The sequence below is a fragment of the Heptranchias perlo genome, chromosome 1 (genome assembly GCF_035084215.1).
Source record: "Heptranchias perlo isolate sHepPer1 chromosome 1, sHepPer1.hap1, whole genome shotgun sequence".
Classification (NCBI taxonomy): domain Eukaryota; kingdom Metazoa; phylum Chordata; class Chondrichthyes; order Hexanchiformes; family Hexanchidae; genus Heptranchias; species Heptranchias perlo.
In genome coordinates, this window is record NC_090325.1 from 196,356,981 (window position 1) to 196,379,200 (window position 22,220).

The window sequence follows — 22,220 nt, forward strand, 5'->3', positions numbered from 1 at the left end:
CGGTCTGTAGTTCCCTGTTTTCTCTCTCCCTCCTTTTTTAAATAGTTTGGCTATATTTGCCACCCTCCAATCTGCAGGAACTGTTCCATAATCAATAGAATTTTGGAAGATGACAACTAATGCATCCACTATTTCCGTGGCTACCTCTTTTAGTACTCTGGGATGCAGATTATCAGGCCCTGGGGATTTATCGGCTTTCAGTCCCATTAATTTCTCCAGCACTATTTTTTTTACTAATATTAATTTCCTTTAATTCCTCCTTCTCACTAGTCCCTTGGTTCCCTAGCATTTCTGGGAAGTTATTTGTGTCCTCTTCCGTGAAGACAGAACCAAAGTATTTGTTTAATTGCTCTGCCATTTCCTTGTTCCCCATTATAAATTCTCCCGTTTCTGACTGTAAGGGACCTACATTTGTCTTCACTAATCTTTTTCTTTTTACATACTTGTAGAAGCTTTTACAGTCCACTTTTATGTTACTTGCAAGTTTACTCTCATACTTTATTTTTCCCCTCTTAATCAATCTCTTGGTCCTTTTTTGCTGAATTCTAAACTGCTCCCAATCCTCAGGCTTGCTACTTTTTCTGGCAACTTTATATGACTCCTCTTTGGATCTAATACTATCCTTAATTTCTTTTGTTAGCCGTGGTTGGGCCGCTTTTCCTTTTCCTTTTGTGTTTTTGTGCCAGAAAGGAATGTATAATTGTTGCAATTCATGCATTCGTTCCTTAAATGTTAGCCATTGCCTATCCACCGTCATGCCTTTTAATGAAGCTCCCCAATCTATCATAGCCAACTCTCTCCTCATACCTTCATAGTTTCCTTTGTTTGGATTTAGGACCCTAGTTTCAGATTGGACTACTTCACTTTCCATCTTAATGAAGAATTCCATCATATTATGGTCACTCTTCCCTAAAGGACCCGCACAACAAGATTATTAATTAATCCCTTCTCATTGCACAATACCCAATCTAGGATAGCCTGTTCCCTGGTTGGCTCCTCAACATACTGATCTAAAAAACCATCTCGTACACACTCCAGGAATTCATCCTCCACAGTATTATTGCTAATTTGGTTTGACCAGTCTATATGTAGATTAAAGTCACCCATGATTACTGTAGTACCCTTGTTACATGCATCTCTAATTTCCTGTTTGATCCCATCCCCTACATTACCACTACTGTTTGGAGGCCTATAGACAACTCCCACCAGTGTTTTCTGCCCCTTGGTGCTTCTTAACTCCACCCAGACTGAGACCACTCAGGTCTCACCAGAGCCCTGTATAATTGTAGCAAGACCTCCTTACTCTTATTCTCTAACCCCCTTGCAATGAAGGCTAACATACCATTTGCCTTCCTAATTGCTTGCTGTACCTGCATGTTAACTTTCTGTGTTTTGTGCACAAGGACAGCCAAATCCCTCTGAATGCCAACACTTAATAGTTTCTCACCATTTAAAAAATATTCAGTTTTTCTATTCTTCCTACCAAAGTGGTTAATTTCACATTTTCCCATATTATACTCCATCTGCCACCTTCTTGCCCACTCACTCAACCTGTCTATATCCCTTTGCTGAATCTTTCTGTCCTCCTCACAGCTTACTTTCCCACCTCGCTTTGTATCATCAGCAAACTTGGATACATTACACTCGGTCCCTTCATCCAAGTCATTAATATAGATTGTAAATAGCTGAGGCCCAAGCACTGATCCTTGCGGCACCCCACTAGTTACAGCCTGACAACCCGAGAATGACCCGTTTATTCCTACTCTCTGTTTTCTGTCCATTAACCAATCCTCAATCCACGCTGATAAATTACCCCCAATCCATGGAGACCTAATCTTGTGTAACAACCTCTTGTGTGGCACCTTATCGAATGCCATTTGAAAATCCAAATATACTACATCCATTGGTTCTCCTTTATCAAATATAAAAAGAAAGAAAGACGTGCATTTATATAGCACCTTTCATGACCTCAGGATGTCCCAAAGCACTTTACAGCCAATGAAGTACTTTTGAAATGTAGTGTAGGAAACGTGGCAGCCAAGTTGTGCACAGCAAGATCCCACAAACAACAATGTGATAATGACCAGATAATCTGGTTTTTGTGGTGTTGGTTGAGGGATAAATATTGGCCCAGGACACCGGGGAGAACTCCCCTGCTGTTCTTCGAAATAGTGTCATGGGATCGTTTGCATCCACTGGAGAGTGCAGACAGGGCCTTGGTTTAACATCTCATTCGAACGATTATAATAATTGTGACTACATTTCAAAAATAATTCACCAGATGTGAATCTACGTTGAGACATTCTGAGGAAGTGAAAAGGGCCTGTAGAAATGCAGGGTCTATCTTTTTCTTTCTTATTAATTTCCACCCAATTGTTCTTCAAAACCAATTTTCAAGATAATCTTTGGAATGTATGAAAAAAGTGAAAAGTGAGAAACACGAATAAAGAGGCAAAAATCAGGCAGCCAATCCACTACCAGCAAATCTCCGCCACTGACGCAAATTAAAACCAACCCTTCGATATCTTTGCAAAGCTGAAATGAATATTAATTGAGGCACATTGAATGAGTTCAGTTTAAAGCTGGCAGTAATGTGTTCTGCTGCATTATCTTGGAGATTGGAAGGGGGAGATTCTGGAACAAAAGATTTCAGTGAATTACATTCTGAAATATAAAATAATGAGGAAGAAGTAATTATAGAGGAATATATTTTTATTGACTACAGCTTTGAGTACTGGCCTAGGTAAAAAAAAACTTAAATAAAATACCTATTAAGTTACTCACAACAATAATTAATATGATCTAACGATACAATTTATTAATGCAGCACTACGACCACTTCACCTTACTTATGACTTTGGATAAATTAAAACATTACTAAACATCGCAGTTTGTGTTAATGTCCAACTGGGATCCTTTTATTGGAAACTTGGTCAATTCCAATAACTTTTCCGACACAGTAAGCTCCCGGACAACAAACTGTAGAATCTCCCTAAATCTATGAGTTAAGATACACATTTATAATTACGGAAAAGCTTGCCCGGAATAATCGAAAGAGGATTGTTCGATCACTGCAAAAGGTGATGCAGCGAAACTTCCTCAGCAAGTTTGACCCATCATCTCTGGTGGGGGAGGATTCAAGGGTCTTTTATTGGTGTGTTTTATTGATCTAACCCTTCTTTGCCATGTACTTTGCCTGTGAGGGTGGGTCACCTGCTCGAAAGAGAAAGAACTTGCATTTGTATAACACCTTTCACAAAGCACTTCACAGCCAATGAAGTACTTTTGGAGAGTGACTACTGTTGTCATGAACTGCACAGAATGTACAGCACAGAAACAGGCCATTCGGCCCAACCGGTCTATGCCGGTGTTTATGCTCCACACGAGCCTCCTCCCACCCTACATCATCTCACCCTATCAGCATATCCTTCTATTCCTTTCTCCCTCATGTGTTTATCCAGCTTCCCCTTAAATGCATCTACACTATTCGCCTCAACTACTCCTTGTGGGAGCGAGTTCCACATTCTCACCACTCTCTGAGTAAAGAAGTTTCTCCTGAATTCCTATTGGATTTATTAGTCACTATCTTATATTTATGACAACTAGTTTTGGACTCCCCCACAAGTGGAAACATCTTCTCTATGACAAACCCGTTCATAATCTTCAAGACCTCTATCAGGTCTCCCCTCAGCCTTCTCTTTTCCAGAGTAAAGAGCCTCAGCCTGTTCAATAATTCCTGATAGTTATAACCTCTCAGTTCTGGTATCATCCCAGTAAATCTTTTTTGCACCTTCTCCGTATGTCTATATCCTTTTTATAATATGGAGACCAGAACTATTCACTGTACTCCATGTGTGGTCTAGAGAAGGTTACAGGTCATGTAGAGGGTGCTTGATAGCAGGTTGAGGCAACTCTCTGCCTAAATTTCCTCCCTACCTGTGGAGAGGTACCGCAGGCCTCTCCTATTGCATGAACCTACACTGCTTTTCTCCATGTCATAGCACTTTGGAGCCCCAATACACACCATCACTGGGTAGTTGGCCACATTACCCTGATCTTCTGACACAAAGAACGTTGCTTGATTGGACACAAACATACAGTGAATGTTAAAGAACAAAAGAACTTCATTTATACAGCGCCTTTCAAGACCTCAGGATGTCCCAAAGCACTTTACAGCCAATGAAGTACTTTTGAAGTGTAGTCACTGTTGTAACGCAGGGAAACAGGGTAGCCAATTTGTGCACAGCAAGATCCCACAAACAGCAAAGAGATAAATGACAAGATAATCTGTTTAGCTGATGTTGGTTGAGGGATAAATATTGGCCCAGGGCACCGGGGAGAACTCCCCTGCTCTTCTTCAAAATAGTGCCATGGGATCTTTTACATCCACCTGAGTGGGCAGACGGGGCCTTGGTTTTATGTCTAATCCGATAAACAGTACCTCCAACAGTGCAGTGCTCCCTCAGTACTGACCCTCTGACAGCACAGTGCTCCCTCAGCATAGTGCTCCCTCAGTACTGCCTCTTATAACAGCACTGCACTCCCTCTCCAACAGCGCAGTGCTCCCTCAGTACTGACCCTCCGACAGCACAGTGCTCCCTCAGTACTGACCCTCCGACAGCACAGTGCTCCCTCAGTACTGCCCCTCCAAAAGTGCAGTGCTCCCTCAGTACTGACCCTCCGACAGCACAGTGCTCCCTCAGTACTGACCCTCCGACAGTGCAGTACTCCCTCAGTACTGCCCCTCCAAAAGTGCAGTGCTCCCTCAGTACTGACCCTCCGACAGCACAGTGCTCCCTCAGTACTGCCTCTCCGACAGCACAGTGCTCCCTCAGTACTGACCCTCCAACAGCACAGTGCTCCCCCAGTACTGACCCTCCGACAGTGCAGTGCTCCCCCAGTACTGACCCTCCCACAGCGCAGCGCTCCCCCAGTACTGACCCTCCGACAGCGCAGCGCTCCCTCAGTACTGACCCTCCGACAGCGCAGCGCTCCCTCAGTACTGACCCTCCGACAGCGCAGCGCTCCCTCAGTACTGACCCTCCGACAGCGCAGCGCTCCCTCAGTACTGACCCTCCGACAGCGCAGCGCTCCCTCAGTACTGACCCTCCGACAGCACAGTGCTCCCTCAGTACTGCCTCTCCGACAGCACAGTGCTCCCTCAGTACTGACCCTCCGACAGCACAGTGCTCCCTCAGTACTGCCTCTCCGACAGCACAGTGCTCCCTCAGTACTGACCCTCCGACAGCACAGTGCTCCCTCAGTACTGCCTCTCCGACAGCACAGTGCTCCCTCAGTACTGACCCTCCGACAGCACAGTGCTCCCTCAGTACTGACCCTCCGACAGCGCAGTGCTCCCTCAGTACTGACGCTCCGACAGCGCGGCGCTCCCTCAGTACTGACCCTCCGACAGCGCAGTGCTCCCTCAGTACTGACCCTCCGACAGCGCAGTGCTCCCCCAGTACTGACCCTCCGACAGTACAGCACTCCCTCAGTATCAACCTGGATTTTGTGCTCAAGTCTCTGGAGTGGGACTTGAACCTACAACCTTCTGACTCAGAGGCGAGAGTGTTAGCCCCTGAGCCACGGCGGATTAAGGCATCAGGTCCCGTCAGCAAGGAGTGGCACTGGTAGGGAGTGAAGGTGGAGAATCCTGGGTCTCAGCTCTTGATTTTCTGCCCATTAAAAGGAATGGATGGAGAACGGCAGGTCTGCAACCTCCTGACCTGCATTTCCCGAGACAGCTGCTCCTCGCTATTAACTCCCGATCGGGGAATCGGCCTCATTGTTCCCACCATCGCATCCTTTGAAATGAAATGAAGGGTTGATTTTGGGCTCTGGCAGCGCTTATCAGGAATTTGGGCAGATGCGCCAATGGGTCCTGCAGGAATTTCCTGTCCATTAATGGAAGCATGAATTTGTACAATTTTTCCCCCTAAATCATCTTCACATTGTTACAGCCGTCCATTGATTTATTTCTCTAGGCCTTCCAGATAAACTCTCGCAATCAATTGGATCAACTTCTCTCCAGATCGCTACAAAACTCGCTGCCTCCCAGTGGATTTGGTGCTTTCCAAACCTTTGGACCTGGAAACAGCAGTGAGAGCAACAGTGAGTTTACAGAGCCGAACTTTTTATATTGGAATGACCAATGATACACTTGATGCAATTCCACCAAAACGTTGGGTTAAAAACCAGCTTCAAGGGAGGTCCCAAACTCCCACCCACAGTCTGTGCTCAGTTACCTGTTCTCAGCCAAATTGGTGGTAGGGGGAGAGGGAGATGGAGGGAAGAGGGGAGGGGAGGGGAAGGGAGGGGGGAGAGGGGGAGGGGGAGGGGGGAAACTCATGAGTCCAGAGTTATTCATCCAAAGTTCCCACTCTGGCCCATTACCAATGATCCCTGTTAGAACGTGTGTGTAAGTGTCTGTGTGTTCATGTGTGTGTGACTGTGTCTGTGGGTCTGTGCGTTTGTGTGTGTATGTGTGTTTGTCTGTGTGTGTGTGTGTCTGTGCATGTGTCTGCCTGTCTGTGTGTGTGACTGTGTCTGTGGGTCTGTGTGTGTGTCTGTGTGTGTGTGTGTGTTTGTGCCTGTGTGCCTGCCTCTGTGTGCGTGTGTGTTTGTGTGAGTATGTGTGTGTGTGTGCCAGTGAGAGTGTGTGTGTGTGTGTGTGTGTGTGTGTGCCTGTCTGTGTCTGTCTGTCTGTGTGTGTGTGTGTCTGTGTGTGCCTGCCTCTGTGTGCGTGAGTGTGTGTATGTGTGCCTGTATGAGTATGTATGTGTGCATGCCAGTGAGAGTGTGTGTGTGTGTGTGTGTGTGTGCCAGTGAGTGTGTGTGTGTGTGTGTGTGTGTGCCAGTGAGTGTGTGTGTCTGTGTGAGTGTGTGTGTGTGTGTGTGTGTGCCAGTGAGTGTGTGTGTGAGTGTGTGTGTGTGTGTGTGTGTGTGTGCCAGTGAGTGTGTGTGTGTGTGTGTGTGTGAGTGTGTGTGCCAGTGAGTGTGTGTGTGTGTGTGTGTGTGTGCCAGTGAGTGTGTGTGTCTGTGTGAGTGTGTGTGTGTGTGTGTGTGTGTGTGCCAGTGAGTGTGTGTGTGTGTGTGTGAGTGTGTGTGTGTGTGTGTGTGAGTGTGTGTGTGTGTGTGTGTGCCAGTGAGTGAGTGTGTGTGTGTGTGTGTGAGTGTGTGTGTGTGTGCCAGTGAGTGTGTGTGTGTGAGTGTGTGTGTGAGTGTGTGTGTGTGTGTGTGTGTGTGTGTGTGTGCCAGTGAGTGTGTGTGTGTGTGTGTGTGTGTGGATGGAGGTAGGGTGAAGATGTATGATCAGGTCTGACTGTGGTGCCTGTCACTGTTAAATATCGTGCTTACACCCAAGTCTTACACATGAGCATTGTATTGAAGAACTGGTGCCAATCGAGCCAATAGGACATGTGTTAGTGTCATAATGAAGAGATGGGAAAGGAACAATAGTTTACCTGTAATGGAAATCCAATTTCTGTAGCAATAAACACATGGACAATTTTAGAGTGCTAATCGATCTCTTGTAGCGTTGTTCACTGGGAGCTAAGAGCATGTGGAGTCTTCAGATGAAGCAGAGTTAGATCCCAAAATGAGACACTCCATTGCTCCTGGAATTACTATTAGCGGTCACTGTTTAAACAAAAATATTTTTAAAAATTAACCAAAGTAAACAGAACAAAGCAATAGGATCTGAAAGTAATTCATCATTTTTTTCTGTTTATGTTCCTAAAACATTTGTGCTGATCATTGTGAGGGACGTCAGTGCTGGAGAATGAAGCAGTTCGTATTTCAGGCATCCATTGTCTGCATCCAACGCTCCCAGGTATCGCACAACCAGAGGCAAAACACCAAACTCTACTCTTCCCCAACAATGCACCTCAGCCCCAACTCGGGTCGGCAACTCTAGTTGGGCTTATTCCTCGAGGTCTCATCACATGACCTCCTGCCTCCAACTCCCCCCCCCACACACCCCCTGCCCAGCCCAGTTAAACAGCTTTTCTTCCCACAGCTCGAAGACTTTTCTAACTAATAAATCAAAGTGCTCAAAAAAAATTTATTGCCGCTATGATTTTTCTCCTGGGTTGCTCACAGCAGTGTCCTGGAGATTAATCTACGCACAAAAATCCAGGCCGACACTCCCAGTGCAGCACTGAGGGAGTGCTGCACTGTCGGAGGTGCCGTCTTCCGGATGAGACGTTAAACCGAGGCCCCGTCTGCCCTCTCAGGCGGATGTAAAGGATCCAACGGCCACCAGTTTGAAGAAGAGCAGAGGAGTCCTCCCCGGTGTCCTGGGCCAATATTTATCCCTCAACCAACATCATTAAAAAACAGGTTATCTGGTGATTATCTCATTGCTGTTTGTGGGATCTTGCTGTGCGCAAATTGGCTGCCGCGTTTCCTACATTACAACAGTGACTTCAAAAGTAATTCATTGGCTGTAAAGCACTCTGGGACGTCCTGAGGTGGTGAAAGGCTCTATAGAAATGCAAGTTCTTTCTTTAATTCCTGGAAACTGCAGGACAATCGTGGAGAGTTAGCAAGCCTAGCCTTAACGTAGAGACACCATCCCCTCCCGTATCAGTGAGGCGTTTCCCTCCATCTTTCGGCCTGTCTGAGTGAGAATGTTTTCTAACAACCATCTTGATCATTTGATTCCTTCCTTTCCAGTCATCTTAAGCGAGATTTTTGTTGATACCTTGTGATTACAATGATTATCATGATTTACAATTATATTATCATGATATACAATTATCACAATGGGGGAAAAGAAGATTATCACGGGTTTTACATGTGACAAAGTATCTGTTTATTGTAACAATTGTGGCTACCTTATAAGTACAATTAGATTGTCTATGTGCTCTTGCTGTTTATGGTCCAGCATCTGTGTAATTTAGTGTTTTCTTGGCAGATTAATTGGCGATTATTGAAGACAGCAAATGCCCATTTGCCAATATACTTGACACATGGCAGTGGAGCTATTGTCTGTGCAGTTTATGTATTCGGTTTATGAGATTTTCTGATCAGATGTGATTGTAATTTACTCTGGCGGTCAGTGGCTGTGTCGGCACAATATGTAAGTTCAGGAGGAGTATGAGTTTGTGTTTGTTGCTGGTAAAAGGTCACCCATTGCCAGCTCTGATTCGATCACGTCGTGCTGCCCAGGACCTTGCTGTCCTCTGCCCAAATCGCCCAGGACTGCAGGATCATCCTAGAGGGCAGCAATAACCCCAAGCTCCACCTCTCCACTACCAACCATCTCCTCAAATCGCACTCCTCTGCCCTATCACCTCTAACAATGAATACGAGGCGTTCGTGGATGGCTTCATCACTAAGACAAAGACCATCCCTACAGCTCTCTCTGCTGCTCCCCCCCAACTTGCCCACCATGCCAAATCTTCTCCGGTCTTTCTCCCGCTGTATCTCTGAGCCCTGCCTCTTGAATTGCTCTGTCATCTCTTCCATTTGAAGCACCTCCTGTTCTCTTGATTCCATTCCCACTAAACACCCGACCAGCCAACTTACCTTCCTGAGGCCCGTTCTAGCTGATATTGTAAACAGTTCCCTATCTTCAGGCACTATCTCCTCCCTTTCAAATCTGTCATCATCACATCCACGGCCCCCCCCCCTTCAAAAAACCCACCCTCGACCCCTCGGTTCTTGCAAACTACAGCCCTGTCTCTAACCTCCCTTTCCTCTTTAAGGTCCATGAATGCATTGTCATCTCCCAGACCAATGCCCATCTCTCCAGCAAGATGGGGAGATGAGGAGAAGTTGTGAGTTATTATGGTCTGGGATGGTTTTGGTGATGTTGGTTGGGGGAGCAATATTGGGAGAACTCGCCCCTCCTCTTTGAAAAGTGCCATGGGGCCTTTCACACCCCACTCCTGAACAGATTGGGACTCAGTTTAACCTCTCATGTGAATCAAGGAAATACTTTCCACGGTATTAATATGGGCAGTCAAAAAATTGTATTTTGGGGAAGAATTCTGACATTTTCACCATTGTGGCAAAGTATTTTAGACATCAAAGGTGAATAAACTCTAATGACATTGATGTTTTCTTAGCAAATAATCCATATTTGCTCAAAGTTCTGTGCGCTTTTACGGGAAATATTCTTCAAACCAAATGTTCATTTAAAAAGTGACTTGTCTTGTTTTCAAAAGAAAAAATAATCGTCTTAGCTCTGTAAAAGGTGCTTGCTGGGTATGGATATAAAAGCAAAGGAACAGGATTTTGACCAGGAGGAATGTAAAAGCTTCTTGTTTAACACCTGATACCAAATCCAAATGGGTTCCGAGGTGCTTTAAACCAGGCAGTTTATAAAGATATTATATTGTGCACCACCTGCCTGGTCCAAAAAATACTTAATTAGTTTCAGGGATTTACTATTCAGGATGTTTTTCACAGGACTCACACACACACACACACTCACACACACACACACACTCACACACACACACACACACACTCACACACACACACACACAGACAGACTCTTACACACTTACACTCACACTCATATACACTTACATTCACACACTCACACACACACACACACACAGACATACTCTTACACACTTACACTCACACACACACACACACACAGACACACACACTCACACACACACACACTCACAAACACACACACATAGACATACTCTTACACACTTACACTCACACTCATATACACTTACATTCACACACGTGCACACACACACCCACCCACTCTTACACACTTACACTCACACTCATATACACTTACATTCACACACACACACACCCACCCACTCTTACACACTTACACTCACACTCATATACACTTACATTCACACACACACACCCACTCTTACACACTTACACTCACACTCATATACACTTACATTCACACACACGCACACACACACCCACCCACTCTTACACACTTACACTCACACACACGCATAACAGTGACTACATTTCAAAAAGTACCTAATTGGCTGTTAAGCGCTTTGGGTCGTGCTGAAGTTGTGAAAGGCACTGTAGAAATACAAGTTCTTTCTTTTCTCGTTTGCCAAACGGTCCATATCTGAGGCCTCTCCGTGTGAGATTGTCAATATGGTGGTGGATATCGGAGCTTTTGAGCCATGAACCCACCCTCCTAGAACCATAGGATCATGCAGCACAGAAGGAGGCCATTCAGCCCATTGTGCCTGTGCCTCTAGAAACTGGAACAGATACTGGGCCAGACTCATTTCACAAGGGCCTCCTACAACCAGCAGAGAGGAGACATTGGTTCGATTCAAACCCAGGTCCCAGTGCTGAAATAACAATGTGCAAACACAGATTAATGCCTCATGCCACTTCTCCATTCCAGCACGTTCTGCGCATGTTCACCTCACAGTGAAGGTGGGTGAAATTAAATAGTTCCCCAGGTTCCTGCTGTGTTTCAGAATTAACTTTAGTTGAATTCACTAATGGGCAAAGTAGTTCACAGTGTTAGTTGCAGTTGTTCATCATTCTTGGCCGTTCAGTGAAAGCAATTAGAGTGCGTCCAGAATAACTCACACTGAGACGCTGAGCCAGACACTAATATTACAATAATAAAACTACTGAAATCTCAGGAGGAGCGTTATTACTTAATCTTAATCATATACTGATGAAATAAGCAGTTAAAATACAACGTGACCATTTCCTTTAATTCTCTTTTCATTTATTCTCTGTCACAGTTTTAATTTTGAACTTTATGTTTGCAAGGAGAGGGTGAGAGTGAGAGTGAGAGGGAGAGTGAGAGGGAGAGCGGGAGAGGGTAAGAGTGAGAGTGAGAATGAGAGGGTGAGAGTGAGAGGGTGAGAGTGAGGGTGAGAGTGGGAGTGAGAGAGTGAGAGTGAGAGGGTGAGAGTGAGAAGGTGAGAGTGGGAGTGTGAGAGTGGGGGTGAGAGAGTGGGAGTGAGAGAGTGGGAGTGAGAGGGTGAGAGTGAGAAGGTGAGAGTGGGAGTGTGAGAGTGGGGGTGAGAGAGTGAGAGTGAGAGTGGGAGTGAGAGAGTGGGAGTGAGAGAGTGGGAGTGAGAGAGTGGGAGTGAGAGAGTGGGAGTGAGAGAGTGGGAGTGAGAGAGTGGGAGTGAGAGAAGGTGAGAGTGAGAAGGTGAGAGTGTGAGAGTGAGAGCGAGAGAGTGAGAGCGAGAGGGGGAGAGGGTGAGGGTGAGAGTGAGAGTGTGATGAGAGAGTGAGAGTGAGAGTGAGAGAGTGAGAGAGTGGGAGTGAGAGAGTGGGAGTGAGAGAGTGGGAGTGAGAGAGTGGGAGTGAGAGAGTGAGAGTGAGAGAATGAGAGTGAGAGCGAGAGGGGGAGAGGGTGAGGGGGAGAGGGTGAGATGGACGCTGTGTGCTGTGAATTGCTGGATTCATTTGGCTCGAGATCCTGCTCCACACTGGGTGATGGAGAAGGCGGTCAGGTTACAGGCGTGTCCTGTTCATTCCAAGTAGACATCGCAGCCGATCGCACTACCACTGCCGGCAGAAGTGAGGCAACAGTAAAATCCAAGTGCACCCGAAGCCCAAGAGGCTGAACCTTGTCCCAAACCACACAGACAGAGTCATCTCAAAGAAAGAGAGATCTTGCATTTCTATCGTGCCTTTCACCACCTCAGGACGTCCCAAAGCGCTTTACAGCCAATGAAGTGTAGTCACTGTTGTAATGTAGGAAACGCTGCAGCCAATTTGCGCACAGCAAGATCCCACAAACAGCAATGAGATAATGACCAGATAATCTGTTTTAGTGATGTTGGTTGAGGGATAAATATTGGCCAGAACACCGGAGAGAACTCCCCGGCTCTTCTTCGAAATACTGGCCATGGGATCTTTTATATCCACCTGAGAGGGTAGATGGGGCCCTCAGTTTAAATCTTATCTGAAAGACGGCACCTCCGACAGTGCAGCGCTCCCTCAGTACTGCACTGGGAGTGTCGGCCTGGATTTTGTGCTCGAGTCTCTGGGGTAGGATTTGAACCCATGAATTTCTATCTTTGGGAGGGGGGTGAGAGTGCTGTCCACTGGACCACGGCTGACACTTACACAGTCAGGCTCCAGCCTCGTGACCCAGAGCAGCTAAAACCCCTCCTGGGGCTACTGGAAAAGGAGCTTTCAGCTGCAAAGAGAGTTATTCTGGGACTTCTGGGATTGATCACCTTTCCCTTTTGAGAGTTTTGGGACCTTGCAAAAGACTTAATGGGAATCACACCAATAACAAAAACATGGTGTCTTTAACGCAATAAAACGACCCAAGGTGATTCACAGGAGCGTTTTCAAATAAAATTTGACACCGAGCCACATGAGGAGATATTAGGACAGGTGACCAAAAGCTTGGTCAAAGAGGTAGGTTTTAAGGAGCGTCTTAAAGGAGGAGAGAGAGGCGGAGAGACGGAGAGGTTTAGGGAGGGAATTCCAGAGCTTCGGGCGTAGGCAGCTGAAGGCACGGCCGCCAATGGTGGAGCGATGAAAATCCGGGATGTGTAAGAGGCCAGAATTGGAGGAGCGCAGAGATCTCAGAAGGTTGTAGGGCTGGAGGAGGTTACAGAGATAAGGAGGGAACGAGGCCATGGAGGGATTTCAAAACAAGGATGAGAATTTTAAATTCGAGACGTTCCCGGACTGGGAGCCAACGTAGGTCAGCGAGCACAGGGGTGCTGCTCTCAGCTGGCAAGAATTCTGCTGAAACCTTAAGGCCCTAGTTGGGACTGGGTGGGGGAGATTCCCAGTATAGCCCAGGAATTCCAGACATGTCCTCTTGAAGTGGGGGTGGGCCAAGCACTGTTCAGAAAAAAATGGGGCAGAACTAGGTTCAGCTTCAAACTCTGGCTGCCATGGGGTGAGTCCAAAACTGGGGGCCATAAATATACGATAGTCACTAATAAATCCCATAGGGAATTCAGGAGAAACTTCTTTACCCAGAGAGTGGTGAGACTGTGGAGCTAGCGAATAGCAGAGATGCATTTAAGGGGAAGCTATTGGTGGCCGCGCCTTCAGCTGCCTAGGCCCTAAGCTCTGGAATTCCCTCCCTAAACCTCTCCCCCTCTCCGCCTCTCTCTCCTCCTTTAAGACGCTCCTTAAAACCTACCTCTTTGACCAAGCTTTTGGTCACCTGTCCTAATATCTCCTTATGTGGCTCGGTGTCAAATTTTGTTTGATAATCGCTCCTGTGAAGCACCTTGGGATGTTTTACTACGTTAAAGGCGCTATATAAATGCAAGTTGTTGTTGTAAGCGCATGAGGGAGAAAGGATTGGAAGGATTTGCTGATAGGGTGAGATGAAGTAGGGAGGGAGGAGGGACATGTGGAGCATTAACACCAGCACAGACCAGTTGGGCCGAATGGCCTGTTTCTGTGCTGTAAATTCTGTGGAATTCCATGTAATATCTGCCCTCTCTCCACCTTCGGTCCGGGCCAGAGTTTTGGCTCCATTGTTTTTGGTAAACAATCTTGCTGCTTTGCCATTTGAGAAAGAATTTGGATGCCTGCTCCTTTAAGGTGCTGCAGACCTATTGCAATCCTACAGCATAGTGTAAATAGTAAATGGTAACAACCTTTAAGTATCAGGCTTCCTGGCAGTAAGTGAATTAGAGAACGGGATCAGAAGGAGAAGCAGCAGAAGGTTTGTTATGAACCCAGAGTAAAACACGGGCGCAATGCACACTGATTTCCACCCCAATTGGCATGTGACGAGGAGGATTTCAAGTTAAGTTGGTCTCACTCTAAACTTGCCTCTGGCAGTGCTCCCCATACATGGTAAAACCTTTCTCAGCTGCTCTAAATGGGGTTGTAACTGAGACAGGATATCACACTGAGTTTTATGGACCATGTCAGTTGACAAATGCAAGGAGGAAGCTTTAACCCTGAGTTTAATTTCTAGCTCACCCATAAAGCATTTGTTAAACACCATCTCCTGGCATCCTGTGCTTTAATCTTGTTTTTGGTTTATCACTGGGGTTGAGAGTTTCTAGTGTGGCAGTAGATGCTAACTCAATTAATCATTTTAAACTGGAGATCGATAGATTTTTGCTAGCCAAGGCCATGGAGCAAAGGCGGGCGGAGGGAGTTGGGATACAGAGCAGCCATGATCTCATTGAATGGCGGAACAGGCTCGAGGGGCTGAATGGCCTCCTCCTGCTCCTATATTCCTATCAGGTCAAAGCGGTTTCCTGATTATTCCACTCAGAGTGATCATTGTTGTGAGTCGAGGCAGAATGTTGGTGTTATTATCTCCCTCCCTCTGTTGAATGGTGCCGAGATTGCCTTTATCAGTGGTTTTGTTCCTGCACTCTCTCCTCCCACACAGCTGGAGCTCAGCTCTCTCCTCCCACACAGCTGGAGCTCAGCCTTCTCTGTACACCGCATTCTGAGCTCTGATTGCACAAACACACTTCATTTCTTGGGCCCGTACAGCCGGCAGAAACAGCAGACTTTCTGCTCGCCCGTCTGGTGGAGGCCCGACCTAAATCCTTAAACAGGACGGAGAGAACCGCCCAGCTAGAACCAATCATTAATCTGACAGTGTTTGCTATCAATTTACTTCAAAAAATTAACACTAAAAGAAAGACTGGCATTTATATAGCACCTTTCACGACCTCAGGATATCCCAAAGGATTTTACACAACGTACTTTTTGAAGTGTAGTCACTGTTGTAATGTAGGAAACGCGGCAGCCAGTTTGCGCACAGCAAGATCCCACAAACAGCAATGTGATAATGATCAGATCGTCTGTTTTTAGTGATGTTGATTGAGAGATAAATATTGGCCAGGACACCGGGGAGAACTCCCCTGCTCTTCTCAATAGTGGCTGTGGGATTTTTGTACATCCACCTGAGGGGGCAGACAGGGCCTCAGTTTAACATCTCACCTGAAAGGCAGCACCTCCAACAGTGCAGCACCCCCTCGGTACCGCACTGGGAGTGTCGGCCTAGATTATATGCTCAAGTCTCTGGAGTGGGACTTGAACCCATGACCTTCTGACTCAGAAGCGAGAGTGCTGCCCCACTGAGCCCTGGCTGACGCTAATTTCAGTTCCTTTAATGGTATCCACCCCTTTATTGCTGCTCCGGGACGCCTGGGACCTTCCAGTGGTGACAGAGGCTGGTCCACATCTGCAGAAAGCACGGACCAGATGGAGCGATGCAAATGAGGCTGGAGGAGGTACAGATAAGGGTTATCCCTAGACCAGGCCAAAGGATGTCACGTTGAGTGGAATGGGCCCATTCTGTCTGGAGTTTAGAAGAATGAGAGGTGATCTCATTGAAACGTATGAGATTCTTAGAGGGATTGACAGGGTTGATGCTGAGAGGATGTTTTCCCCTGGCTGGAGAGTCTAGAACTAGGGGACATGGTCACTATTCCCTCTGAGCTGCGCACGTGCGCGGCCGAGCATCGGTCTGCTGTGGACCGTGAACTTAAACATTCCGTCCGCACCAGTCCCCAGGCCCCCCTCTCACACTGACCAGTCCCCAGGCCCCCCTCTCACACCGACCTGTCCCCAGGCCCCTCTCTCACACTGACCAGTCCCAAGGCCCCTCTCTCACACTGACCAGTCCCCAGGCCCCTCTCTCACACTGACCAGTCCCCAGGCCCCTCTCTCACACTGACCAGTCCCCAGGCCCCTCTCTCACACTGACCAGTCCCCAGGCCCCCCTCTCACACCGACCTGTCCCCAGGCCCCTCTCTCACACTGACCAGTCCCCAGGCCCCTCTCTCACACTGACCAGTCCCCAGGCCCCTCTCTCACACTGACCAGTCCCCAGGCCCCTCTCTCACACTGACCAGTCCCCAGGCCCCTCTCTCACACTGACCAGTTCCCAGGCCCCTCTCTCACACTGACCAGTCCCCAGGCCCCTCTCTCACACTGACCAGTCCCCAGGCCCCTCTCTCACACTGACCAGTCCCCAGGCCCCTCTCTCACACTGACCAGTCCCCAGGCCCCTCTCTCACACTGACCAGTCCCCAGACCCCTCTCTCACACTGACCAGTCCCAAGGCCCCTCTCTCACACTGACCAGTCCCCAGGCCCCTCTCTCACACTGACCAGTCCCCGGACCCCTCTCACACTGACCAGTCCCCAGACCCCTCTCTCACACTGACCAGTCCCCAGGCCCCTCTCTCACACTGACCAGTCCCCGGACCCCTCTCACACTGACCAGTCCCCAGACCCCTCTCTCACACTGACCAGTCCCCGGACCCCTCTCACACCGACCAGTTCCCAGGCCCCTCTCTCAAACTGACCAGTCCCCAGACCCCTCTCTCACACTGACCAGTCCCCGGACCCCTCTCACACCGACCAGTTCCCAGGCCCCCCTCTCACACTGACCAGTCCCCAGGCCCCTCTCTCACACTGACCAGTCCCCAGCGCCAGGCGGGCTGCTCTGCCTCTGGTGCTCGGGAGTGTCCGAGTGTCCGGAGTTCCGAGTGTCCGATCCCGCAGCTCCGGCCCGAGCCGTCGCATTGTTTACCGCGTTGCTAGGAAATGCAGTCAGTGAGCAGCTGATTGGCTGCGCGGAAACCAGACCAGGAAGTAAAATCGAAACTGATGCGTTTGTCAGTACCCAATCAGAGACCAGGCACCTCCACCCAATCAGAGACCAGGCACCTCCACCCAATCAGAGACCAGGCACCTCCACCCAATCAGAGACCAGGCACCTCCACCCAATCAGAGACCAGGCACCTCCACCCAATCAGAGACCAGGCACCACCACCCAATCAGAGACCAGGCACCTCCACCCAATCAGAGACCAGGCACCTCCACCCAATCAGAGACCAGGCACCACCACCCAATCAGAGACCAGGCACCACCACCCAATCAGAGACCAGGCACCTCCACCCAATCAGAGACCAGGCACCTCCACCCAATCAGAGACCAGGCACCTCCACCCAATCAGAGACCAGGCACCTCCACCCAATCAGAGATGAGAGGCCCTTACATAGAAGCAGCCAAAACTAATGAGACCTGTGAGATGTACAATTGGAATGCAGTAATTTTTCAAACCCTGCTGAGGATTCAATGGGGGAGGGGGGAGGGGGGAGGGGGGGAGGGGGGAGCTTTGATTAAACTGTTCTCGATCCCCAAATTCGCACTGACTGATTTAACAGCTGTTTTGTATTTTCTGACTCAATTTAAAAATTCTGATTGCAAACAATTTATTTCTGTTTGAATCAGTCATTGAGCTGATTCAACAAAAAGCTGATTGGGAATCGTTCCCATCAGATAATTTTTAATAAAATATAACGAGACGGGTCTGCTCAATCCTGGTGCAACTTAAGAAACCCATTTCATAAATTATATAAATTTATCAGTAAATATAACATTAAATTGTTACAATCATCCATTATTTTGTACATTTGTTCTGTTTGTTATTTACCCGGAATAATGTTTTCTAAAAAGATGTTCTATTTAAAGTTGTGATTTATTTTACGGTGGCTCACACAGCCTTTATATTGGAGCACAAACTCAAATTCATTCCACACATGGCCGAAAAATTTAGAGGGAACCTTGATCATAGTCTCAGGATAAGGGGTCGGCCATTTAGGACTGAAATGAGGGAAAATTTCTTCACTCAGAGGGTTGTGAATCTTTGGAATTCTCTACCCCAGAGGGCTGTGGATGCTCAGTCGTTGAGTATATTCAAGGCTGAGATCGATAGATTTTTGGACTCTCGGGGAATCGAGGGATATGGGGATCGGGCGGGAAAGTGGAGTTGAGGTTGAAGATTAGCCATGATCTTATTGAATAGCGGAGCAGGCTCGAGGGGCCGAATGGCCTACTCCTGCTCCTATTTCTGATGTTCTTATTAATTACATTATATCCAAACACTGCCATAGGCCCAAAAGGTATTTTTTTCCCCCACTTCTTTTTGGGATGAGGGTGATGCTGGCAAGGCCATATTCACTGTCCATCTCAAGTTGCCCTGACAACTATGTGGCATCCTAGTTAGCTTCAGAGGCCATTGAGAGTCCACAATCTAGGGTGGGGTTGACTTCATGCGTAGCCCAGGCCAGGCCAGGCTTGGCAGGTCCTCTTCCCTGAAGGACATCATAGGAACGTAGGAACAGGAGTAGGCCATTCAGCCCCTCGTGCCTGCTCCGCCATTTCATAAGATCATGGTTGATCTGTGATCTAACTCCATATACCTGCCTTTGGCCCATATCCCTTATTACCTTTGGTTGCCAAAAAGCTATCAGTGAACCAGTTGGGTTTATACAACAAACTGGCAGGTTTTCATGGTCATTGCCTGGTGTTAGTCCCCATGTTACCAGGTTTATTGAATTCAGTCTTTCTTTCTTTCCTTTCTGACCAGTGTAGCTAAAATGATGCTGTCATTGTTCATCAGGCAAATGTGCCATTAGGTTCTTATAAAGGTGACAGACGGATTGGCCAGGTGTGGAAAGCACCAGTCAAACTTCAAACATCACATATTATCTTTATGCTGGAACCGAACAAACGCACCTCGCTCGATGATTTGTGAGTGTAATTCCACACTCACATATCATCGATGGTTACTGACAGTTGTCACTGCAGCTTCTTGCAAAATTGCAATCATGGGCATGTTCGTGAGAGCTGCGATGGGTTCTACACTAGAATCTAATAGCTGCTTCACACCCTTCCTGTGTGGGTAATAACACACTTCCTGCAGATAATGCAACTGAATAGTCAAATCCATCAGCTTTAAATAGAAGACCAGGGAGTGGGAAACGGGCAGGGAGAGGGAAACGGGCAGGGAGAGGGAAATGGGCAGGGAGTGGGAAACGGGCAGGGAGAGGGAAACGGGCAGGGAGAGGGAAATGGGCAGGGAGTGGGAAACGGGCAGGGAGAGGGAAACGGGCAGGGAGAGGGAAATGGGCAGGGAGTGGGAAACGGGCAGGGAGAGGGAAACGGGCAGGGAGTGGGAAACGGGCAGGGAGAGGGAAACGGGCAGGGAGTGGGAAATGAGCAGGGAGAGGGAAACGGGCAGGGAGTGGGAAACGGGCAGGGAGTGGGAAATGAGCAGGGAGTGTGAAATGAGCAGGGAGTGGGAAATGGGCAGGGAGTGGGAAATGGGCAGGGAGAGGGAAACGGGTAGGAAGTGGGAAATGAGCAGGGAGTGGGAAACGGGCAGGGAGAGGGAAACGGGCAGGGAGTGGGAAACGGGCAGGGAGAGGGAAACGGGCAGGGAGTGGGAAACGGGCAGGGAGAGGGAAACGGGCAGGGAGTGGGAAACGGGCAGGGAGAGGGAAACGGGCAGGGAGTGGGAAATGAGCAGGGAGAGGGAAACGGGCAGGGAGTGGGAAACGGGCAGGGAGTGGGAAATGAGCAGGGAGTGTGAAATGAGCAGGGAGTGGGAAATGGGCAGGGAGAGGGAAACGGGTAGGAAGTGGGAAATGAGCAGGGAGTGGGAAATGAGCAGGGAGTGGGAAACGGGCAGGGAGAGGGAAACGGGCAGGGAGTGGGAAACAGGCAGGGAGTGGGAAACGGGCAGGGAGTGGGAAACGAGCAGGGAGAGGGAAGCGGGCAGCGAGTGGGAAACGAGCAGGGAGTGGGAAATGAGCAGGGAGTGGGAAATGAGCAGGGATTGGGAAATGAGCAGGGAGAAGGAAACGGGCTGGGAGTGGGAATCGGGCATGAAGTGTGAAATGAGCAGGGAGTAGGAAATGGGCAGGGAGTGGGAAATGAGCAGGGAGTAGGAAATGGGCAGGGAGTGGGAAATGGGCAGGGAGTGGGAAATGAGCAGGGATTGGGAAATGGGCAGGGAGTGGGAAATGAGCAGGGAGTAGGAAATGAGCAGGGATTGGGAAATGGGCAGGGAGTGGGAAATGAGCAGGGAGAAGGAAATGGGCAGGGATTGGGAAATGGGCAGGGAGTGGGAAATGAGCAGGGATTGGGAAATGGGCAGGGAGTGGGAAATGAGCAGGGAGAAGGAAATGGGCAGGGAGTGGGAAATGGGCAGGGAGTGGGAAATGAGCAGGAAGTGGGAAATGGGCAGGGAGAGGGAAACGGGCAGGGAGTGGGAAACGGGCAGGGAGTGGGAAATGAGCAGGGAGTGTGAAATGAGCAGGGAGTGGGAAATGGGCAGGGAGAGGGAAACGGGCAGGAAGTGGGAAATGAGCAGGGAGTGGGAAATGAGCAGGGAGTGGGAAACGGGCAGGGAGAGGGAAATGAGCAGGGAGTGGGAAACGGGCAGGGAGAGGGAAACGGGCAGGGAGTGGGAAACGGGCAGGGAGTGGGAAACGGGCAGGGAGTGGGAAACGAGCAGGGAGAGGGAAGCGGGCAGCGAGTGGGAAACGAGCAGGGAGTGGGAAATGAGCAGGGAGTGGGAAATGAGCAGGGAGTGGGAAATGAGCAGGGATTGGGAAATGGGCAGGGAGAAGGAAACGGGCAGGGAGTGGGAATCGGGCATGAAGTGTGAAATGAGCAGGGAGTAGGAAATTGGCAGGGAGTGGGAAATGAGCAGGGAGTAGGAAATGGGCAGGGAGTGGGAAATGAGCAGGGATTGGGAAATGGGCAGGGAGTGGGAAATGAGCAGGGATTGGGAAATGGGCAGGGAGTGGGAAATGAGCAGGGAGTAGGAAATGAGCAGGGATTGGGAAATGGGCAGGGAGTGGGAAATGAGCAGGAAGTGGGAAATGGGCAGGGAGAAGGAAATGGGCAGGGATTGGGAAATGGGCAGGGATTGGGAAATGAGCAGGGAGAAAGAAACGGGCAGGGATTGGGAAATGGGCAGGGATTGGGAAACGGGCAGGGAGAAGGAAATGGGCAGGGATTGGGAAATGAGCAGGGAGTGGGAAATGAACAGGGAGTGGGAAACAGGGTTGGTGCTCCAGATTAATGCATTCAAGGAGCCCGATAAGAACTGCACCCCATGAACTTCTATACCTGTGAGAACTGTCCGCAGTGTTAAAGTTCTCAAGGACAATTCTCACGCCTGCACGGGGTGGGATGTGTTTGTACACGATGTGAATGGTGTGAAAAGTTTCTGTCCATTGCAGATGAGGCGAGAGCTCAGAGGCCTGACTGATACCGTCTGCTGTCAAAATATGCCCCGCCCCCCCCCTCATCAGACACCAAACTTTCATGAACATGGTCAATGCGGTCAATCGAAGAATAATGAGGAAGATTTCCTTCTGCACTAAAATCATAGACGTGCTTAGAATGATTTACCCCACTGTGCTCGCTGACATTGGCTCCCGGTCCGGCAATGCCTCGATTTTAAAATTCTCATCCTTG

General features: G+C 48.6%; 1 protein-coding gene across 4 annotated transcripts in view; it reads left to right on the forward strand.

Moving 5' to 3' along the window:
• Positions 1-22,220, forward strand: part of LOC137331133 (B-cell scaffold protein with ankyrin repeats-like) — a 230,899-nt gene that overhangs the window by 73,506 nt on the left and 135,173 nt on the right. For all 4 annotated transcript variants that reach the window (XM_067994740.1, XM_067994748.1, XM_067994756.1 and 1 more), the window contains exon 7: positions 5,985-6,111. In XM_067994740.1, coding sequence (XP_067850841.1) covers positions 5,985-6,111 — 127 coding nt within the window. The remainder of the gene's footprint in view (positions 1-5,984; positions 6,112-22,220) is intronic.